General features: G+C 45.4%; 2 protein-coding genes across 2 annotated transcripts in view; one reads left to right on the top strand and one right to left on the bottom strand.

Annotated features, from left to right (window-relative positions):
* Positions 1-2,705, bottom strand: part of ARMC10 (armadillo repeat containing 10) — a 29,228-nt gene extending 26,523 nt beyond the window's left edge. The window contains exon 1 of the mRNA XM_077264730.1: positions 2,300-2,705. Within this exon, the coding sequence (XP_077120845.1) occupies positions 2,300-2,480 (181 nt within the window). The 5' untranslated portion in view covers positions 2,481-2,705. The remainder of the gene's footprint in view (positions 1-2,299) is intronic.
* A 77-nt stretch (positions 2,706-2,782) lies between these two features.
* Positions 2,783-18,031, top strand: part of FBXL13 (F-box and leucine rich repeat protein 13) — a 377,146-nt gene continuing 361,897 nt past the window's right edge. The window contains exons 1-2 of the mRNA XM_077264721.1: positions 2,783-2,918; positions 6,691-6,794. Coding sequence (XP_077120836.1) covers positions 2,844-2,918; positions 6,691-6,794 — 179 coding nt within the window. The 5' untranslated portion in view covers positions 2,783-2,843. The remainder of the gene's footprint in view (positions 2,919-6,690; positions 6,795-18,031) is intronic.

Below are 18,031 nucleotides of genomic sequence, written 5' to 3'. Positions count from 1 at the left end.
GCCTATGGGAAGTGCATTATGCCATCTACTGTCTGCCTATGGGGAGCACATTATGCCATCTACAGTCTGCCTATGTGGAGCACATTATGCCATCTACAGTTTGCCTATGGGGAGCGCATTATGCCATCTACAGTTTCCCTATGGGGAATGCGTTATGCCATCTAGAGTCTGCCTATGGGGAATACATTATGCTATATAGTCTGCCTATGGGGATATAATGTGGGGTCTTTGTACAGTGTTGGACTCATCAGTTTGGGGGCTACTAATGGGTTAGCATTCTAGGTGGGACTGTGTGGGGACACTATACTATGTATAGGAGAGCATCATACTGTGTATAGGGGAGCTGTACATGGGAGGGACATTATTAAATGTAAAGCTGGCATTCATTGTTACAGGGGAACTCAGGTTGTTGAGACTATAAGAGGGGCACACAGGGCATTATTACTTCCTAGGGGCACAATGTGGGCAGTGTTCTAGGGCACTTGCACATGGCATTACTATGTTCTAGATGTTTGTTTTACCAGCTAGAGGTCGCACAGTACCATACAGCAGGTGCAGTAATAGGGACACATACGGCAGCAGCATTGAGGTATCAGCAGGTGAGGCATTTGTGCAGGTCGGGAATAGTCCCATTGGGGACAGTGCTGAAAGTATGAGACGTGAAACATGTCTTTGTTGTATTCTCTGCAGACGAGTCTTGGCTGGAGAAGTTGTCATGTCGGTCTGGGCCAGATGGAAAAGACGGGAAAAGTGAACGATTCCATCAGAAAGAACGTCAGCGGTAAGTCATTATCTGTAATGGTGCAGTAATGACTTGTGCGTTCTGCAGCACTGGTATCTACCACTATATGGCGGTAATATCCACGTTGGTCTTTGTATAGAGATTATCTTCAGTAACAGTGCGGTCATCTGCTGAGGTTCTCCTCCACTATTATGGTATAGAAAATGGTCAGCACAGCCTAAAAGGGGAAGTGCACAGATATAGGTTCCCAAACCTTAATATGTGGAATATTAACAACTAGCACACTCCAATGGATGTGATGCATGTTTCCCGGGCAAGCTCCACGTAATTTAGACTGCATATATTTCCTTCCACAGACTGACCTGCCTCTCAATACTGGCATATACATTCCCAGCAAAGTTCTTTTTATTTGGGTAGGTACAGTCCTATTTAGTTCACATATATGACACATCGGTACTACGATCCTTTATGTCACACTATATCCTTCTCACTTTAGATGCAAATTAACTAATTACCACCGGGGTCCTGCCATGTGTACCATTACATTTAGGTATGTAATTTCTTCATTCTTAAGCCTCTCCCACACGGACTCGTCCTTGTTACTTGCCTCCTACGACTACCGTGCTCCTTCAGACTCCTCTATATGCACTCATCCCTATGGATTTATTCATGTATATATATACCCTGTAATACGTTTGTTGAGCATATATGTGTTGTTGGTAGGACTCGACGGTTGTCTTCTCTATACCATTCATGACCTTGTTTTCCTTGATGTATACACTTTTGTTATTTATTTTCTGTTTTTATTTGTTTATGCACATTTATATTATTTTTTTCTGTAGCACACTGATGAAGGTCCATTGCAGACCGAAACGTTTGTGACTACTGTATGTATATTAAACAAACATCCATTGGAGTGTGCTAGTTGTAAGTACTCCTCCACTATTAGGCTGGGGTCACACTGGAGACAGCAATGCAAGTCTCTCACCTCAATACCCGGCACTACCGCCGGCGCTTCGGATCGGAGCATTCAGCTGCATAGAAATACACGCAGCCACACGCTCCGGTCCCGAGGGCAGTGCCGGGTATTGAGGCTCGAGTTTCTCACACTGGAGTCACAAGTGTGACCCCGGCCTTAGGGTGCGTCACCCAGTTGTAATCACGGTTACCTGGTTAGGGGCCCACTCAGAAGCTTCGCCCCCCTGAACTGAAGCCCTAGCTACGCCTCTGGATCATACAGTTCATGTGGAGGGTACATTGGAGGAATTCATTGTGGGGGCATCACACTGGGTTTGGGGAGCACTTATGTTGGCATCATACTGTATGGAGCAAATGAAGGGGGAATCTAGGGGCCTCAATGGGAGGAAAACTACTCTGTGCTGTAAGGGCTGCCATGTTGTGAGCTATGCTCTGCTGTGACCCCACCGAATTATTAGGATTTTTGGGCGGGGGGATCACGTACAACTTCTGCTGTGCGGCCCCATGATTTCTATGTCCGCCCCTGCGCACTAGAGAGCAGTGACTAGCGAGTATACGGACGGACGGACCGTCCCTCACCTGGGCTCCCGCGCCCTCCCGCTGTCACCGTCATTCCCGCCACTCTGTCCCGCAGACCGGCGCCGCTCCCGCATTTCTTGCTCCTGGCAGCCAGCACCCTGTACAGGCAGTAACAGACTCCTGCACCGAGCGCTGCGGTCAGCAGGCTTCTGGCCGCCGTCAGCTTCCCCGCGTGCGACATTTTACGTTCTAAACCGAACCATGCCGCTTGCTGAACTGTAGGAACACGTGACTGAGTGACGTCGCTTTGAGGACGCGTTGCCGCCCACTAACCACGTGACAAGCAGACTATTACACCGTGTCTCCAGATTTTTGAGTCATAAACCGCAGTCTCGTCGGTCTGGGGTCACAGCACGCGGCTCTCATGTGTGTGCACTAGTGTGAAGCCCGCGCCTATACTGTCTGTAAGTGGGCGGAGTTTTCACAGCTCTGATTATAGGGGCGTGGCTTGCCCCTTATAGCGAGGGCTGGGTGGTTGCTAAGAGACGGTAGACGCCAGTGTCAGGGCACTGACTAGAGTGGCAATCAGTGACACCCCAGTAACATGGCATCTCTGCGTAATGCAGACGCCCAGCTCAGGAACTACATCAAGCAGCACTCCCTGCCACACATCTACGAGGTAACAGCGAGGCCTGCGCGGAGGGCTGCAGCTGCATCAGGGACCCACATTATATACGTGTGTGTGTGTGTGTGTGTGTGTATATATATATATATATATATATATATATATATATATATATATATATATATATATATATATATATATATATATATATATATATATATATATATGGTGGGGCTGATGGTATATGTGATGGCTGCAGCTGCATCAGGGACCCAGATTATATACGTGTGTGTATATATATATATGGTGGGGCTGATGGTATATGTGATGGCTGCAGCTGCATCAGGGACCCAGATTATATACGTGTGTGTATATATATATATATATGGTGGGGCTGATGGTATATGTGATGGCTGCAGCTGCATCAGGGACCCAGATTATATACGTGTGTGTATATATATATATGGTGGGGCTGATGGTATATGTGATGGCTGCAGCTGCATCAGGGACCCAGATTATATACGTGTGTGTATATATATATATATATGGTGGGGCTGATGGTATATGTGATGGCTGCAGCTGCATCAGGGACCCAGATTATATACGTGTGTGTGTGTGTGTGTGTGTGTGTGTGTGTGTATATATGGTGGGGCTGATGGTATATGTGATGGCTGCAGCTGCATCAGGGACCCAGATTATATACGTGTGTGTGTGTGTGTGTGTATATATATATATGGTGGGGCTGATGGTATATGTGATGGCTGCAGCTGCATCAGGGACCCAGATTATATACGTGTGTGTGTGTGTGTGTGTGTGTGTGTGTGTGTGTGTGTGTGTGTATATATATATGGTGGGGCTGATGGTATATGTGATGGCTGCATCAGGGACCCAGATTATATACGTGTGTGTGGATATGGTGGGGCTGATGGTATATGTGATGGCTGCAGCTGCATCAGGGACCCAGATCATATATATACGTGTGTGTGTGTATATATGGTGGGGCTGATGGTATATGTGATGGCTGCAGCTGCATCAGGGACATTGATCATAGATATAGATAGATATAAATTAGTGGAACTGATAGTATATGTGATGACGAGGGAAGAGCATTACACCAGTGACGTGTCCGCAGAGCTGATCAGGCTGGAAAATTCCAATTCTTTTGTGCTATAGATCGTCTTTATCCCATGAAATGTGCCGTTTCTACAGTTATGCCCTGATTTTATATCATACCATTGTCATCCAAAGTAATGTCCATCTTCTCATCTGGGGAGTCATGTACTGGCCACGTGACCTGTGCCTGGCAGGGCAGCAGGTACGGACTGGGGCTGAAATTCAGCCCTGGCATTTGAAATCACACAGGCCCATGCAGTCCCCATCTCGATGAACCAGATGGGATATATTCCTAATATTACCCTGGATGGAGGAAGGGAAGAATTACGACAAGACCAATATTTCTAATGATTCCCATGGCCTGCCGGGGCAAGTGACAGTCAGTGACTTTCTGCTCCATCACAACTGCTAACAGTATGGATGTCTTGAGAACACCGATTCTGTTAACAACGTAGCAGATAAGGCAGCCCATGACCAGACAGGCCCTTCTGGCATTGCCTGAATTGCCAGATGGCCAGTCCGGCCCTGCAGGGCAGAGTAGATATTGGCTAGCAGCAGACACAATGTATAGGAGCATACATGTGGGTGATACAGATAGAGTGAATGGGAGATGTATAGGTTGGGCTGGTGAGGCGGTGTGAAACACATCCTGTATCATCAGGGTCGGGCTGCTCATCTAGTCTTCCCTCTATACCTCTGTGCTCAGTTTGAATATGCAAAAACTATTAAAAAAAAAAACTCGTAATGGTAACTTCACACAAAATCCACATAGAAAAGATCATGTGAACATACGGTACAGGTACATTTCTATGGACCCTATCCACAGTGAAAATCGGGAGTAAAATCTGCAACAAAAGCTTGCTGCTTATTTCATTGTGGAAATGTAGCAGATCTGCCAGGCAAATGCATAGCAACCAGAGGCGTAGCTAGGGTTTTGTTTCGGGGGGGGCGAAGCTTCTGAGTGGGCCCCTAACCAGGTAACCTTGATTACAACTCGGTGATGCCCCCTAATAGTGGAGGAGAACCTCAGCAGATGACCGCGCTGTACTGAAGATAATCTCTATATAAAGATCAACATGGATATTACCGCTATATGGTTAGTGGTAGATACCAGTCTTACAGCACAGTTACAGATAATGACTTACAGCTGACGGTCTTTCTGATGGAATCGTTCACTTTTCCCGTCTTTTCCATCTGGCCCAGACCGACATGACAACTTCTTCCAGCCATGACTCTGCTGCAGAGAATGCAACAAAGACACGTTTCACTTCTCATATTCCAGCCCCATCACCATCTATTCCCAACCTGCACAAACTCCTCATCCTGCTGATACCCCAATACTGAGCCGCTGCTGCCGTATGTGTCCCTATAAGTGCACCTGCTGTGTGGTTCTCTGTGCTTTCTAAATTCTAAAGCACCCCTCTATCTGCAAGTGCCCTAGAAAACAGTGCCCACATTTTGGCCCCTAAAAAGTAATAATGCCCTTTGTGTGCTCCTTTGATAGTCACAGTAACCTGAGTTCTCCTATAACAATAAGTGCCCACTTTACATTTAATAATGTCCCGAGTCTCCCCCCTTTAAAGCTCCCCTCTACACAATATGATGCTCTCTTATACAGTCCAATGTCCCCTCACTACATATATACTGACTCCTTAGTATCCCCCAAAAAGCTCTAACACTAATCTCCACACTGTATGATGGCCCCCTAGATAGCCTCCATATAGTACAACGCACTCCCCGTAGGCAGACTCTGTAGTATAATGCACTCCCCATAGTCCTCCATATAGTATAATGCACTCCCCATAGGCAGAATCTATAGCATAATCCAGCCGATACAGCTAACCTTGTGATGACAGGCAGGGGGCCCACTGCTGGCATCGGGCCCCCCACCTGCTCAGGGGCCACATAGAGGCCAGGCGGCAGAGCAGGGAGATTGAGTCTACCTGCTCTGTCGCAGAATATAACTGTATCGGTGCGCTGCGCGCTGATGCAGTTACAGTAGCGTAGCTCCAGGTGGGCCCCCTCAGAGGCCCGGGGTGATGGCCCCCTCTGCCCCCTGGTAGCTACGCTACTGACAGCAACATGAATGAAAGCGAACCTGTCTTCAGGATTCTGTTCCAGACGGTGAGGAGGGCTGTATCAGCCTCCTAATACCCTTGTTAATGTTGTCTGTATGAATCCTAAATTGTAAGTGTGTAAACACCAAGCTGAATTGTCTCTGCTCTCCTTATCGGTGGTCACCAGAGTAGTCCAGGACCAGGGCCCATCGATTCCACTATGAAGTGGGAGCATGCACACAGTACTATAACTGATATCACAGGAAGGGAAGATTGGTGACTTGTTCCCCTCCCTGTGCCATTTCTACATACGCCGTGATGCGTTCTCCCACCGGGGAAGGAGATGGTAGGTTGGGGGTTTGTGGCAGCTCCGGTGGTGGTGAGGTGGCATCGTGAGTTATTGCAGGCTGGAAACTTTCTTTAAGGCTATGTGCACACCTTCAGGATTTCTTGCTGCTTTTCTTTCCTGTTTCTTTCCTGTTGATAAGTGGGGCAGCCACTGTTTCCCGCACCGCAGTCACAAATGCACTGACGGAACACGTTCAAACCTGCATCACAGTGATTGCCAGCAGAAATTTTAGTATAACTGGAGTGTGGAATATTTTTGACTCACCCTAATAATAAATAACCTACATATTTTTATTTTTTTCCCCCAGGCACTACTCTGTGGACTGTGTGCTATGTGTCCAGAAAATCCACTCCAATTTTTGGAGGAGAAGATCAAAGAGATGTTAGTGAAGGGCCATCATTCTCTTCTATGGTACTAGTATAATGTTCAGCATTGTAGTGTTAGTCATTGTCATAGATATTATCGAGCTGACCCTGAACAAGAACTGACGTCGCTGGCTGTACATGTTCTCGGCAGCACAAGTCTTTTTCATACAGGATGATGCGCTGTCAAGAGCAATGATCTTCTACTGTTCGAAAAAGATCATTTCACACAATGAACGAGCATTTTACTCCTTCATCAGGTGACAGCAGCCACGTTACATTGCAAGATTATTGTGAAACAAGCATTGTTAAGAACACCCATTTATGATAATATTTAATTGTGAATGCAACATAAAGGGGTATTCCCATCTCCAAGATCCTATCCCAATATGTAGCAGGTTTAATAAGAATATTAGCAAATACCTCCAATTAGAAATGTAGTATAGTTCTGCTGATTTGCTGTTGCTTTAACCCATGTGCAGGGCATTGCAGTAGCTTAGGTAACTATAGTTAGAACGTCAAAAATAGCAATGACCACCAATCTAATTATAGTAGAAGAAGCAGGGTGGCTGTAGCAATGACGTGCACTACGGTTGTGACATCACCTCTGCCGCCTGTCAACAAAGTAAAAAAGTGGAATTAGTGGAAAACTCTTCTTAAGAAGGACACAAAAAAGATAAATAATTTTCCTTTTGCATTTTAAGCACTGCAATGTTCCCACTCTGCAATCCCAAAATATAGTTTTATATATTTTAGTAAGTATTCCTTGCCACCTGGTGGTAGATCTGGGTAATAGAAAGTAAGAAAAGTATTTTGTTACCTAATAATTTAACCCCTTCACCCCCAAGGGTGGTTTGCACGTTAATGACCAGGCCAATTTTTACAATTCTGACCACTGTCCCTTTATGAGGTTATAACTCTGGATAGCTTCAACGGATCCTGGTGATTCTGACATTGTTTTCTCGTGACATATTGTACTTCATGATAGTGGTAAAATTTCTTTGATATTACCTGCGTTTATTTGTGAAAAAAATGGAAATTTGGCAAAAATTTTGAAAATTTCGCAATTTTCCAACTTTGAATTTTTATGCAATTAAATCACAGTGATATGTCACACAAAATACTTAATAAGTAACATTTCCCACATGTCTACTTTACATCAGCACCATTTTGGAACCAAGAATTTTTTTTGTTAGGGAGTTATAAGGGTTAAAAGATGACCAGCAATTTCTCATTTTTACAACACCATTTTTTTTTTAGGGACCACATCTCATTTGAAGTCATTTTGAGGGGTCTATATGATAGAAAATACCCAAGTGTGACACCATTCTAAAAACTGCACCCCTCAAGGTGCGCAAAACCACATTCAAGAAGTTTATTAACCCTTCAGGTGTTTCACAGGAAATTTTGGAATGTTTAAATAGAAATGAACATTTAACTTTTTTTCACAAAAAATTTACTTCAGCTCCAATTTGTTTGATTTTACCAAGGGTAACAGGAGAAAATGGACCCCAAAAGATGTTGTACAATTTGTCCTGAGTACGCCGATACCCCATATGTGGGGGTAAACCACTGTTTGGGCGCCATTTGACTTTTCAATGCAAAATTGACTGGAATTGAGATGGGACGCCATGTTGCGTTTGGAGAGCCACTGATGTGCCTAAACATTGAAACCCCCCACAAGTGACACCATTTTGGAAAGTAGACCCCCTAAGGAACTTATCTAGAGGTGTGGTGAGCACTTTGACCCACCAAGTGCTTCACAGAAGTTTATAATGCAGAACCGTAAAAATAAAAAATCATATTATTTCACAAAAAATGATCTTTTCGCCCCAATTTTTTATTTTCCCAAGGGTAAGAGAAGAAATTGGAACCCAAAAGTTGTTGTACAATTTGTCCTGAGTACACTGATACCCCATATGTGGGGGTAAACCACTGTTTGGGCGCATGGGAGAGCTCGGAAGGGAAGGAGCGCCGTTTGACTTTTCACTGCAAAATTGACAGGAATTGAGATGGGACGCCATGTTGCGTTTGGAGAGCCACTGATGTGCCTAAACATTGAAACCCCCCCACAAGTGACACCATTTTGGAAAGTAGACCCCCTAAGGAACTTATCTAGAGGTGTGGTGAGCACTTTGACCCACCAAGTGCTTCACAGAAGTTTATAATGCAGAGCCGTAAAAATAAAACAAAAATTTTTTCCCACAAAAATTATTTTTTAGCCCCCAGTTTTGTATTTTCCCGAGGGTAACAGGAGAAATTGGACCCCAAAGTTGTTGTCCAATTTGTCCTGAGTACGCTGATACCCCATATGTGGGGGGGAACTGTTATGGACCTGGTGGTTAGGTGCACCTGGAATGACCTGATGGTTAAACTAGAAGACAGGACAAGCTCTGGGAAGTGGGAACTCTGCTGACCGCAAATCCTAATCCTATAACACACACACTAGAAATAGCTGTGGAGCGTACCTAACTCTCCCTAGACGCCTCTTCACAGCCTAAGAGCTAACTACCCCTAAAGATAGGAAAATAAGCCTTACCTTGCCTCAGAGAAATTTCCCCAAAAGTAAAGGCAGCCCCCCACATATATTAACTGTGAGTTAAGAGGAAAGTCACAAACACAGGGATGAAACAGGTTTCAGCAAAGGTGGCCAGACTTACTAGATAGACTGAGGATAGGAAAGGGATCTATGCGGTCAGCACAAAAAACTACAAAAAGCCACGCAGAGTGAGCAAAAAGACCCCCGCACCGACTCAAGGTGCGGAGGTGCCACTCTGCAACCCAGAGCTTCCAGCTAGCAAGGCAATATCATGTTAGCAAGCTGGACTAGAACTTAGCAAGTACTAAGAAATATATTCAGTACACAATGAACAACAAATGAACTAGCAGGGACTTAGCTTCTGCTGGAGTAGACAGGTCATCAGAAAGATCTGAGAGAGATCTGAACCAGTACTGATACATTGACAGCTAGCATGGAGTAACGATCTGAGTGGAGTTAAATAGAGAAGCCAGCCCAGCCGCAAACGAGGGCAGCTGAGGAAGCAACCTCAGAACCAGCAGTTCCACTCACAGCCACCAGAGGGAGTCCACGGACAGAACTCGCCGAAGTATCATTCATGACCACAGGAGGGAGTTCAAGAACGGAATTCACAACAGTACCCCCCCCCCCTTGAGGAGGGGTCACCGAACCCTCACCAGAGCCCCCAGGCCGATCAGGACGAGCCAAATGAAAGGCACGAACCAACTCGGCCGCATGGACATCGGAGGCAAAAACCCAGGAATTATCCTCCTGACCATAGCCCTTCCATTTGACCAGGTACTGAAGTTTCCGTCTCGAAATACGAGAATCTAAAATCTTCTCCACCACATACTCCAACTCCCCCTCGACCAACACCGGAGCAGGAGGGTCAACGGAGGGAACCATAGGCGCCACATATCTCCGCAACAACGACCTATGGAACACATTATGGATGGCAAAAGAAGCTGGAAGGGCCAAACGAAACGACACAGGATTGAGAATTTCAGAAATCTTATAAGGACCAATGAAACGAGGCTTAAACTTAGGAGAAGAAACCTTCATAGGGACATGACGAGACGACAACCAAACCAAATCCCCAACACGAAGTCGGGGACCAACACAGCGACGGCGGTTGGCGAAACGTTGAGCCTTCTCCTGGGACAATGTCAAATTGTCCACTACATGAGTCCAAATTTGCTGCAACCTGTCCACCACAGAATCCACACCAGGACAGTCTGAAGGCTCAACCTGCCCTGAAGAAAAACGAGGATGAAAACCAGAATTACAAAAAAAAGGCGAAACCAAAGTAGCCGAACTGGCCCGATTATTGAGGGCGAACTCAGCCAATGGCGAGAAGGTCACCCAATCATCCTGATCTGCAGAAACAAAGCATCTCAGATAGGTCTCCAAAGTCTGATTAGTTCGTTCGGTTTGGCCATTTGTCTGAGGATGGAAAGCCGAAGAGAAAGACAAATCAATGCCCATCTTAGCACAAAAGGACCGCCAAAACCTTGAAACAAACTGGGAACCTCTGTCCGACACGATGTTCTCCGGAATGCCATGCAAACGAACCACATGCTGGAAAAATAGTGGAACCAAATCAGAGGAGGAAGGTAATTTAGGCAAGGGTACCAAATAGACCATCTTAGAGAAGCGATCACAAACCACCCAGATGACCGACATCCTTTGAGAGACAGGGAGATCTGAAATAAAATCCATGGAAACATGCGTCCAAGGCCTTTTCGGGACTGGCAAGGGCAAAAGTAACCCACTGGCACGAGAACAGCAGGGCTTGGCCCGAGCACAAGTCCCACAAGACTGCACAAAAGAACGCACATCCCGTGACAAGGAAGGCCACCAAAAGGACCTAGCCACCAAATCTCTGGTACCAAAAATCCCAGGATGACCAGCCAACACCGAACAATGAACCTCAGAGATAACTCTACTAGTCCATCCATCAGGGACAAACAGTTTTTCTGCTGGACAACGGTCAGGTCTATCAGCCTGAAACTCCTGCAGCGCCCGCCGCAAATCAGGTGAGATGGCAGACAGAATTACCCCCTCTCTGAGAATACCAGCCGGCTCAGGAACTCCCGGGGAATCAGGCACAAAACTCCTTGAAAGGGCATCGGCCTTCAAATTCTTAGAACCCGGAAGGTATGAAACCACAAAATTGAAACGGGAGAAAAACAGCGACCATCGAGCCTGTCTAGGATTCAACCGCTTGGCAGACTCGAGATAAGTCTGATTTTTGTGATCCGTTAAGACCACTACGCGATGCTTGGCTCCCTCAAGCCAATGTCGCCACTCCTCGAACGCCCACTTCATAGCCAACAACTCCCGATTGCCAACATCATAATTACGCTCAGCAGGCAAAAACTTTCTAGAAAAGAAAGCACATGGCTTCATCACAGAGCCATCAGAAGATCTTTGAGACAAAACAGCCCCTGCTCCAATCTCAGAAGCATCAACCTCGACCTGAAAAGGGAGCGAAACATCTGGCTGACACAACACAGGGGCCGAAGAGAAATGACGTTTCAACTCCCGAAAAGCCTCAACGGCCGCAGAGGACCAATTCACCACATCAGCACCTTTCTTGGTCAAATCAGTCAACGGTTTAACAACACTAGAAAAATTAGCGATGAAGCGACGGTAAAAATTAGCAAAGCCCAAGAATTTCTGAAGGCTCTTCACAGATGTAGGCTGAGTCCAATCATAAATGGCCTGAACTTTAACAGGATCCATCTCGATAGTAGAAGGGGAAAAAATGAAACCCAAAAAGGAAACCTTCTGAACTCCGAAGAGACATTTAGACCCCTTCACAAACAAAGAGTTAGCACGAAGAACCTGGAACACCATTCTGACCTGCTTCACATGAGACTCCCAATCATCCGAAAAGACCAAAATATCATCCAAATATACAATAATGAATCTATCCAAATACTTTCGGAAGATGTCATGCATAAAGGACTGAAACACAGATGGAGCATTAGAAAGCCCGAATGGCATCACCAGGTACTCAAAATGGCCCTCGGGCGTATTAAATGCTGTTTTCCATTCATCGCCCTGTTTAATACGCACAAGATTATACGCCCCTCGAAGATCTATCTTGGTGAACCAACTAGCCCCCTTAATCCGAGCAAACAAATCAGACAGTAGAGGCAAAGGGTACTGAAATTTGACCGTGATTTTATTGAGAAGGCGGTAATCTATACAAGGTCTCAGAGAACCATCCTTCTTGGCCACAAAAAAGAACCCTGCTCCCAACGGTGATGACGACGGGCGAATATGCCCTTTCTCCAAGGACTCCTTTATATAACTCCGCATAGCGGCGTATTCCGGCACAGATAAATTGAAAAGTCGTCCCTTAGGAAATTTACTACCAGGAATCAAATTAATAGCACAATCACAATCCCTATGAGGAGGTAGGGCACTGGATTTGGGCTCATCGAATACATCTTGGTAATCCGACAAAAACTCAGGGACTTCAGAAGGAGTAGAAGGAGAAATTGACAACAACGGAACGTCACCATGTACCCCTTGACAACCCCAACTGGACACAGACATTGATTTCCAATCCAATACTGGATTATGGACCTGTAGCCATGGCAAACCCAACACGACCACATCATGCAAATTATGCAACACCAAAAAGCGAACATCTTCCTGATGTGCAGGAGCCATGCACATGGTCAACTGAGTCCAGTACTGAGGCTTATTCTTGGCCAAAGGCGTAGCATCAATTCCCCTTAATGGAATAGGATACTGCAAGGGCTCCAAGAAAAAACCACAGCGTCTGGCAAACTCCAAGTCCATCAAATTCAGGGCAGCGCCTGAGTCCACAAATGCCATAACAGAGTAGGACGACAAAGAGCAAATCAGAGTAACGGACAAAAGAAATTTAGGCTGTTCAGTACCAATGGTGACGGACCTAGCGAACCGCTTAGTGCGCTTAGGACAATCAGAGATAGCATGAGTAGGGTCACCACAGTAAAAACACAGCCCATTCTGACGTCTGTGTTCTTGCCATTCAGTTCTGGTCAAAGTCCTATCACATTGCATAGGCTCAGGCCTCTGCTCAGAGGACACCGCCAAATGGCCACTACCTTGCGTTCACGCAAGCGCCGATCGATCTGAATGGCCAAGGCCGATCGATCTGAATGGCCAAGGACATTGATTCATTCAGACCAGCAGGCGTGGGAAACCCCACCATAACATCCTTAAGGGCTTCAGAAAGACCTTTTCTGAAAATTGCTGCAAGGGCACACTCATTCCATTGAGTAAGCACAGACCACTTTCTAAACTTCTGGCAATATACCTCCGCTTCATCCTGACCTTGACACAAAGCTAGCAAGATTTTCTCTGCCTGATCCACAGAGTTAGGTTCGTCATAAAGCAATCCAAGCACCAGAAAAAACGCATCTACATTAAGCAATGCAGGATCTCCTGGCGCAAGGGAGAATGCCCAGTCTTGTGGGTCGCCACGTAACAAAGAAATAATGATTTTTACTTGCTGAATAGGGTCACCAGAGGAGCGGGGTTTCAAAGCAAGAAACAGTTTACAATTATTTTTGAAATTCAGAAATTTATATCTATCTCCAAAAAACAAATCAGGAATTGGAATTCTAGGCTCTAACATAGGATTCTGAACTACATAATCTTGAATGCTTTGTACCCTCGCAGTGAGGTGATCAACACAAGAGGACAGACCTTGGATGTCCATATCTACACCTGAGTCCTGAACCACCCTTAGGTTAAGGGGAAAAGAAAGACAAAACACACTGCAGAGAAAAAAAAATGGTCTCAGAACTTCTCTTATCCCTCTATTGAGATGCATTAACACTTTGTAGGCCAGCTGTACTGTTATGGACCTGGTGGTTAGGTGCACCTGGAATGACCTGATGGTTAAACTAGAAGACAGGACAAGCTCTGGGAAGTGGGAACTCTGCTGACCGCAAATCCTAATCCTATAACACACACACTAGAAATAGCTGTGGAGCGTACCTAACTCTCCCTAGATGCCTCTTCACAGCCTAAGAGCTAACTACCCCTAAAGATAGGAAAATAAGCCTTACCTTGCCTCAGAGAAATTTCCCCAAAGGTAAAGGCAGCCCCCCACATATATTAACTGTGAGTTAAGAGGAAAGTCACAAACACAGGGATGAAACAGGTTTCAGCAAAGGTGGCCAGACTTACTAGATAGACTGAGGATAGGAAAGGGATCTATGCGGTCAGCACAAAAAACTACAAAAAGCCACGCAGAGTGAGCAAAAAGACCCCCGCACCGACTCAAGGTGCGGAGGTGCCACTCTGCAACCCAGAGCTTCCAGCTAGCAAGGCAATATCATGTTAGCAAGCTGGACTAGAACTTAGCAAGTACTAAGAAATATATTCAGTACACAATGAACAACAAATGAACTAGCAGGGACTTAGCTTCTGCTGGAGTAGACAGGTCATCAGAAAGATCCGAGAGAGATCTGAACCAGTACCGATATATTGACAGCTGGCATGGAGTAACGATCTGAGTGGAGTTAAATAGAGAAGCCAGCCTAGCCGCAAACGAGGGCAGCTGAGGAAGCAACCTCAGAACCAGCAGTTCCACTCACAGCCACCAGAGGGAGTCCACGGACAGAACTCGCCGAAGTATCATTCCTGACCACAGGAGGGAGTTCAAGAACGGAATTCACAACAGGGAACCACCATTTGGGTGCATGGGAGGGCTCGGAAGGGATGGAGCGCCATTTGGAATGCAGACTTAGATGGAATAGTCTGCAGGCGTCACATTGCGTTTGCAGAGCCCCTAATGTACCTAAACAGTAGAAACCCCCCACAAGTGACACCATTTTGGAAAGTAGACCCCCTAAGGAACTCATTTAGATGTGTTGTGAGAGCTTTGAACCCCCAAGTGTTTCACTACAGTTTATAACGCAGAGCCGTGCAAATAAAAAATATATTTTTTTCCGCAAAAATTATTTTTTAGCCCCCAGTTTTGTATTTTTCCAAGGGTAACAGGAGAAATTGAACCCTATATATTGTTGTCCAATTTGTCCTGAGTACGCTGATACCTGATATCTGGGGGGGAACCACCGTTTGAGCGCATGGCAGAGCTCGGAAGGGAAGGAGCATCATTTGCAATGCAGACTTAGATGGATTGGTCTGCAGGCGTCACATTGCGTTTGCAAAGCCCCTAATGTACCTAAACAGTAAAAAAAACCCACAATTGACCCAATATTGGAAACTAGACCCCCCAAGGAACTTATCTAGTTGTGTTGTGAGAACTTTGAACCCCCAAGTGTTTCACTACAGTTTATAACGCAGAGCCGTGAAAATTAAAAAAAAAAAATTTCCCCCAAAAATTATTTTTTAGCCCCCAGTTTTGTATTTTCCCAATGGTAACAGGAGAAATTGGACCCCAAAAGTTGTTGTCCAATTTGTCTTGAGTACGCTGATACCCCTGATATATGTGGGGGGGAACCACCGTTTGGGCGCATGGGAGGGCTCGGAAGGGAAGGAGCGCCATTTGGAATGCAGACTTAGATGGAATGGTCTGCAGGCGTCACATTGCGTTTGCAGAGCCCCTAATGTACCTAAACAGTAGAAACCCCCCACAAGTGACACCATTTTGGAAAGTAGACCCCCTAAGGAACTCATCTAGATGTGTTGCAGAGCCATGCAAATAAAAAAAAAATTTTTTCCACAAAAATTATTTTTTAGCCCCTAGTTTTGAATTTTCCCAAGGGTAACAGGAGAAATTGGACCCCAAAAGTTGTTCTCCAATGTGTTCCGAGTACGCTGATACCCCATATGTTGGGGTAAACCCCTGTTTGGGCGCACGGGAGAGCTTGGAAGGGAAGGAGCACTGTTTTACTTTTTCAACGCAGAATTGTCTGGAATTGAAATCGGACGCCATGTCGCGTTTGGAGAGCCCCTGATGTGCCTAAACAGTGGAAACCCCCCAATTATAACTGAAACTCTAATCCAAACACACCCCTAACCCTAATCCCAACGGTAACCCTAACTACACCTCTAACCCAGACACACCCCTAACCCTAATCCCAACCCTATTCCCAACCGTAAATGTAATCCTAACCCTAACTTTAGCCCCAACCCTAACCCTATCTTTAGCCCCAACCCTAAATGTAGCCTTAACCCTAGCCCCAACCCTAGCCCTAACCCTAACCCTAGCCCTAGCCCTAACCCTAGCCCTAACCCTAATGGGAAAATGGAAATAAATAAAAAATTTTAATTTTTTTAATTTTTCCCTAACTAAGCGGGTGATGAAGGGGGGTTTGATTTACTTTTATAGCGGGTTTTTTAGCGGATTTTTATGATTGGCAGCTGTCACACACTGAAAGACGCTTTTTATTGCAAAAAATATTTTTTGCATTATCACATTTTGAGAGCTATAATTTTTCCATATTTGAGACCACAGAGTCATGTGAGGTCTTGTTTTTTGCGGGACGAGTTGACGTTTTTATTGGTAACATGTTCGGGCACAGGAGACTTTTTGATCGCTTTTTATTCCGATTTTTGTGAGGCAGAATGACCAAAAACCAGCTATTCATTAATTTCTTTTGGTGGAGGCGTTTATACCGTTCCGCGTTTGGTAAAATTGATAAGGCAGTTTTATTCTTCGGGTCAGTACGATTACAGCAATACCTCATTTATATCATTTTTTTATGTTTTGGCGCTTTTATACGATAAAAGCTATTTTATAGAAAAAATAATTATTTTGGCATCGCTTTATTCTGAGGACTATAACTTTTTAATTTTTTCGCTGATGATGGTGTATGGCGGCTCGTTTTTTGCGGGACAAGATGACGTATTCAGCGGTACCATGGTTATTTACGGTATATCCGTCTTTTTGATCACGTGTTATTCCACTTTTTGTTTGGCGGTATGAGAATAAAGCGTTGTTTTTTGCCTCGTTTTTTTTTTTTTTTTTTTTTTTTTTTTACGGTGTTCACTGAAGGGGTTAACTAGTGATATAGTTTTATAGGTGGGGTCGTTACGGACGCGGCGATACTAAATATGTGTACTTTTATTGTTTGATTTTTTTTATTTAGATAAAGAAATGTATTTATGGGAATAATTTTTTTTTATTATTTATTTATTTAGGAAATTTTTTTTTTATTTTTTTTTTTACACATGTGGACATTTTTTTTTAACTTTTTTACTTTGTCCCAGGGGGGGACATCACAGATCGGTGATCTGACAGTTTGCACAGCACTCTGTCAGATCACCGATCTATCTTACAGTGCTGCAGGCTTACCAAGCGTCTGCACTGAGCAGGCACTCGGTAAGCCACCTCCCTCCCTGCAGGACCCGGATGCCGCGGCCATCTTGGATCCGGGACCTGCAGCGAGGAAGGAGGTAGGAGACCCTTGGAGCAACGCGATCACATCGCGTTGCTGCGGGGATCTCAGGGAAGCACGCAGGGAGCCCCCTCCCTGCGCGATGCTTCCCTGTACCGCCGGCACACCGCGATCATGTTTGATCGCGGTGTGCCGGGGGTTAATGTGCCGGGGCGGTCCGTGACCGCTCCTGGCACATAGCGCCGGATGTCAGCTGCGATAGGCAGCTGACACCCGGCCGCGATCGGCCGCACTCCCCCCGTGAGCGCGGCCGATCGTGCTGGATGTACTATTCCGTCCTTGGGAAGTAGGGCCCACCCCACATGGACGGAATAGTACATCCAATGGCAGAAAGGGGTTAATAATATAAATAATGATGTACTCCCTTTAAAATGTATTTAGTACTTTTGCATC

The sequence above is a fragment of the Ranitomeya variabilis genome, chromosome 5 (genome assembly GCF_051348905.1).
Source record: "Ranitomeya variabilis isolate aRanVar5 chromosome 5, aRanVar5.hap1, whole genome shotgun sequence".
NCBI classification, from domain to species: domain Eukaryota; kingdom Metazoa; phylum Chordata; class Amphibia; order Anura; family Dendrobatidae; genus Ranitomeya; species Ranitomeya variabilis.
The sequence above is the reverse complement of the archived record's forward strand: the minus strand, read 5'-3'. Positions and strand labels throughout refer to the sequence as shown.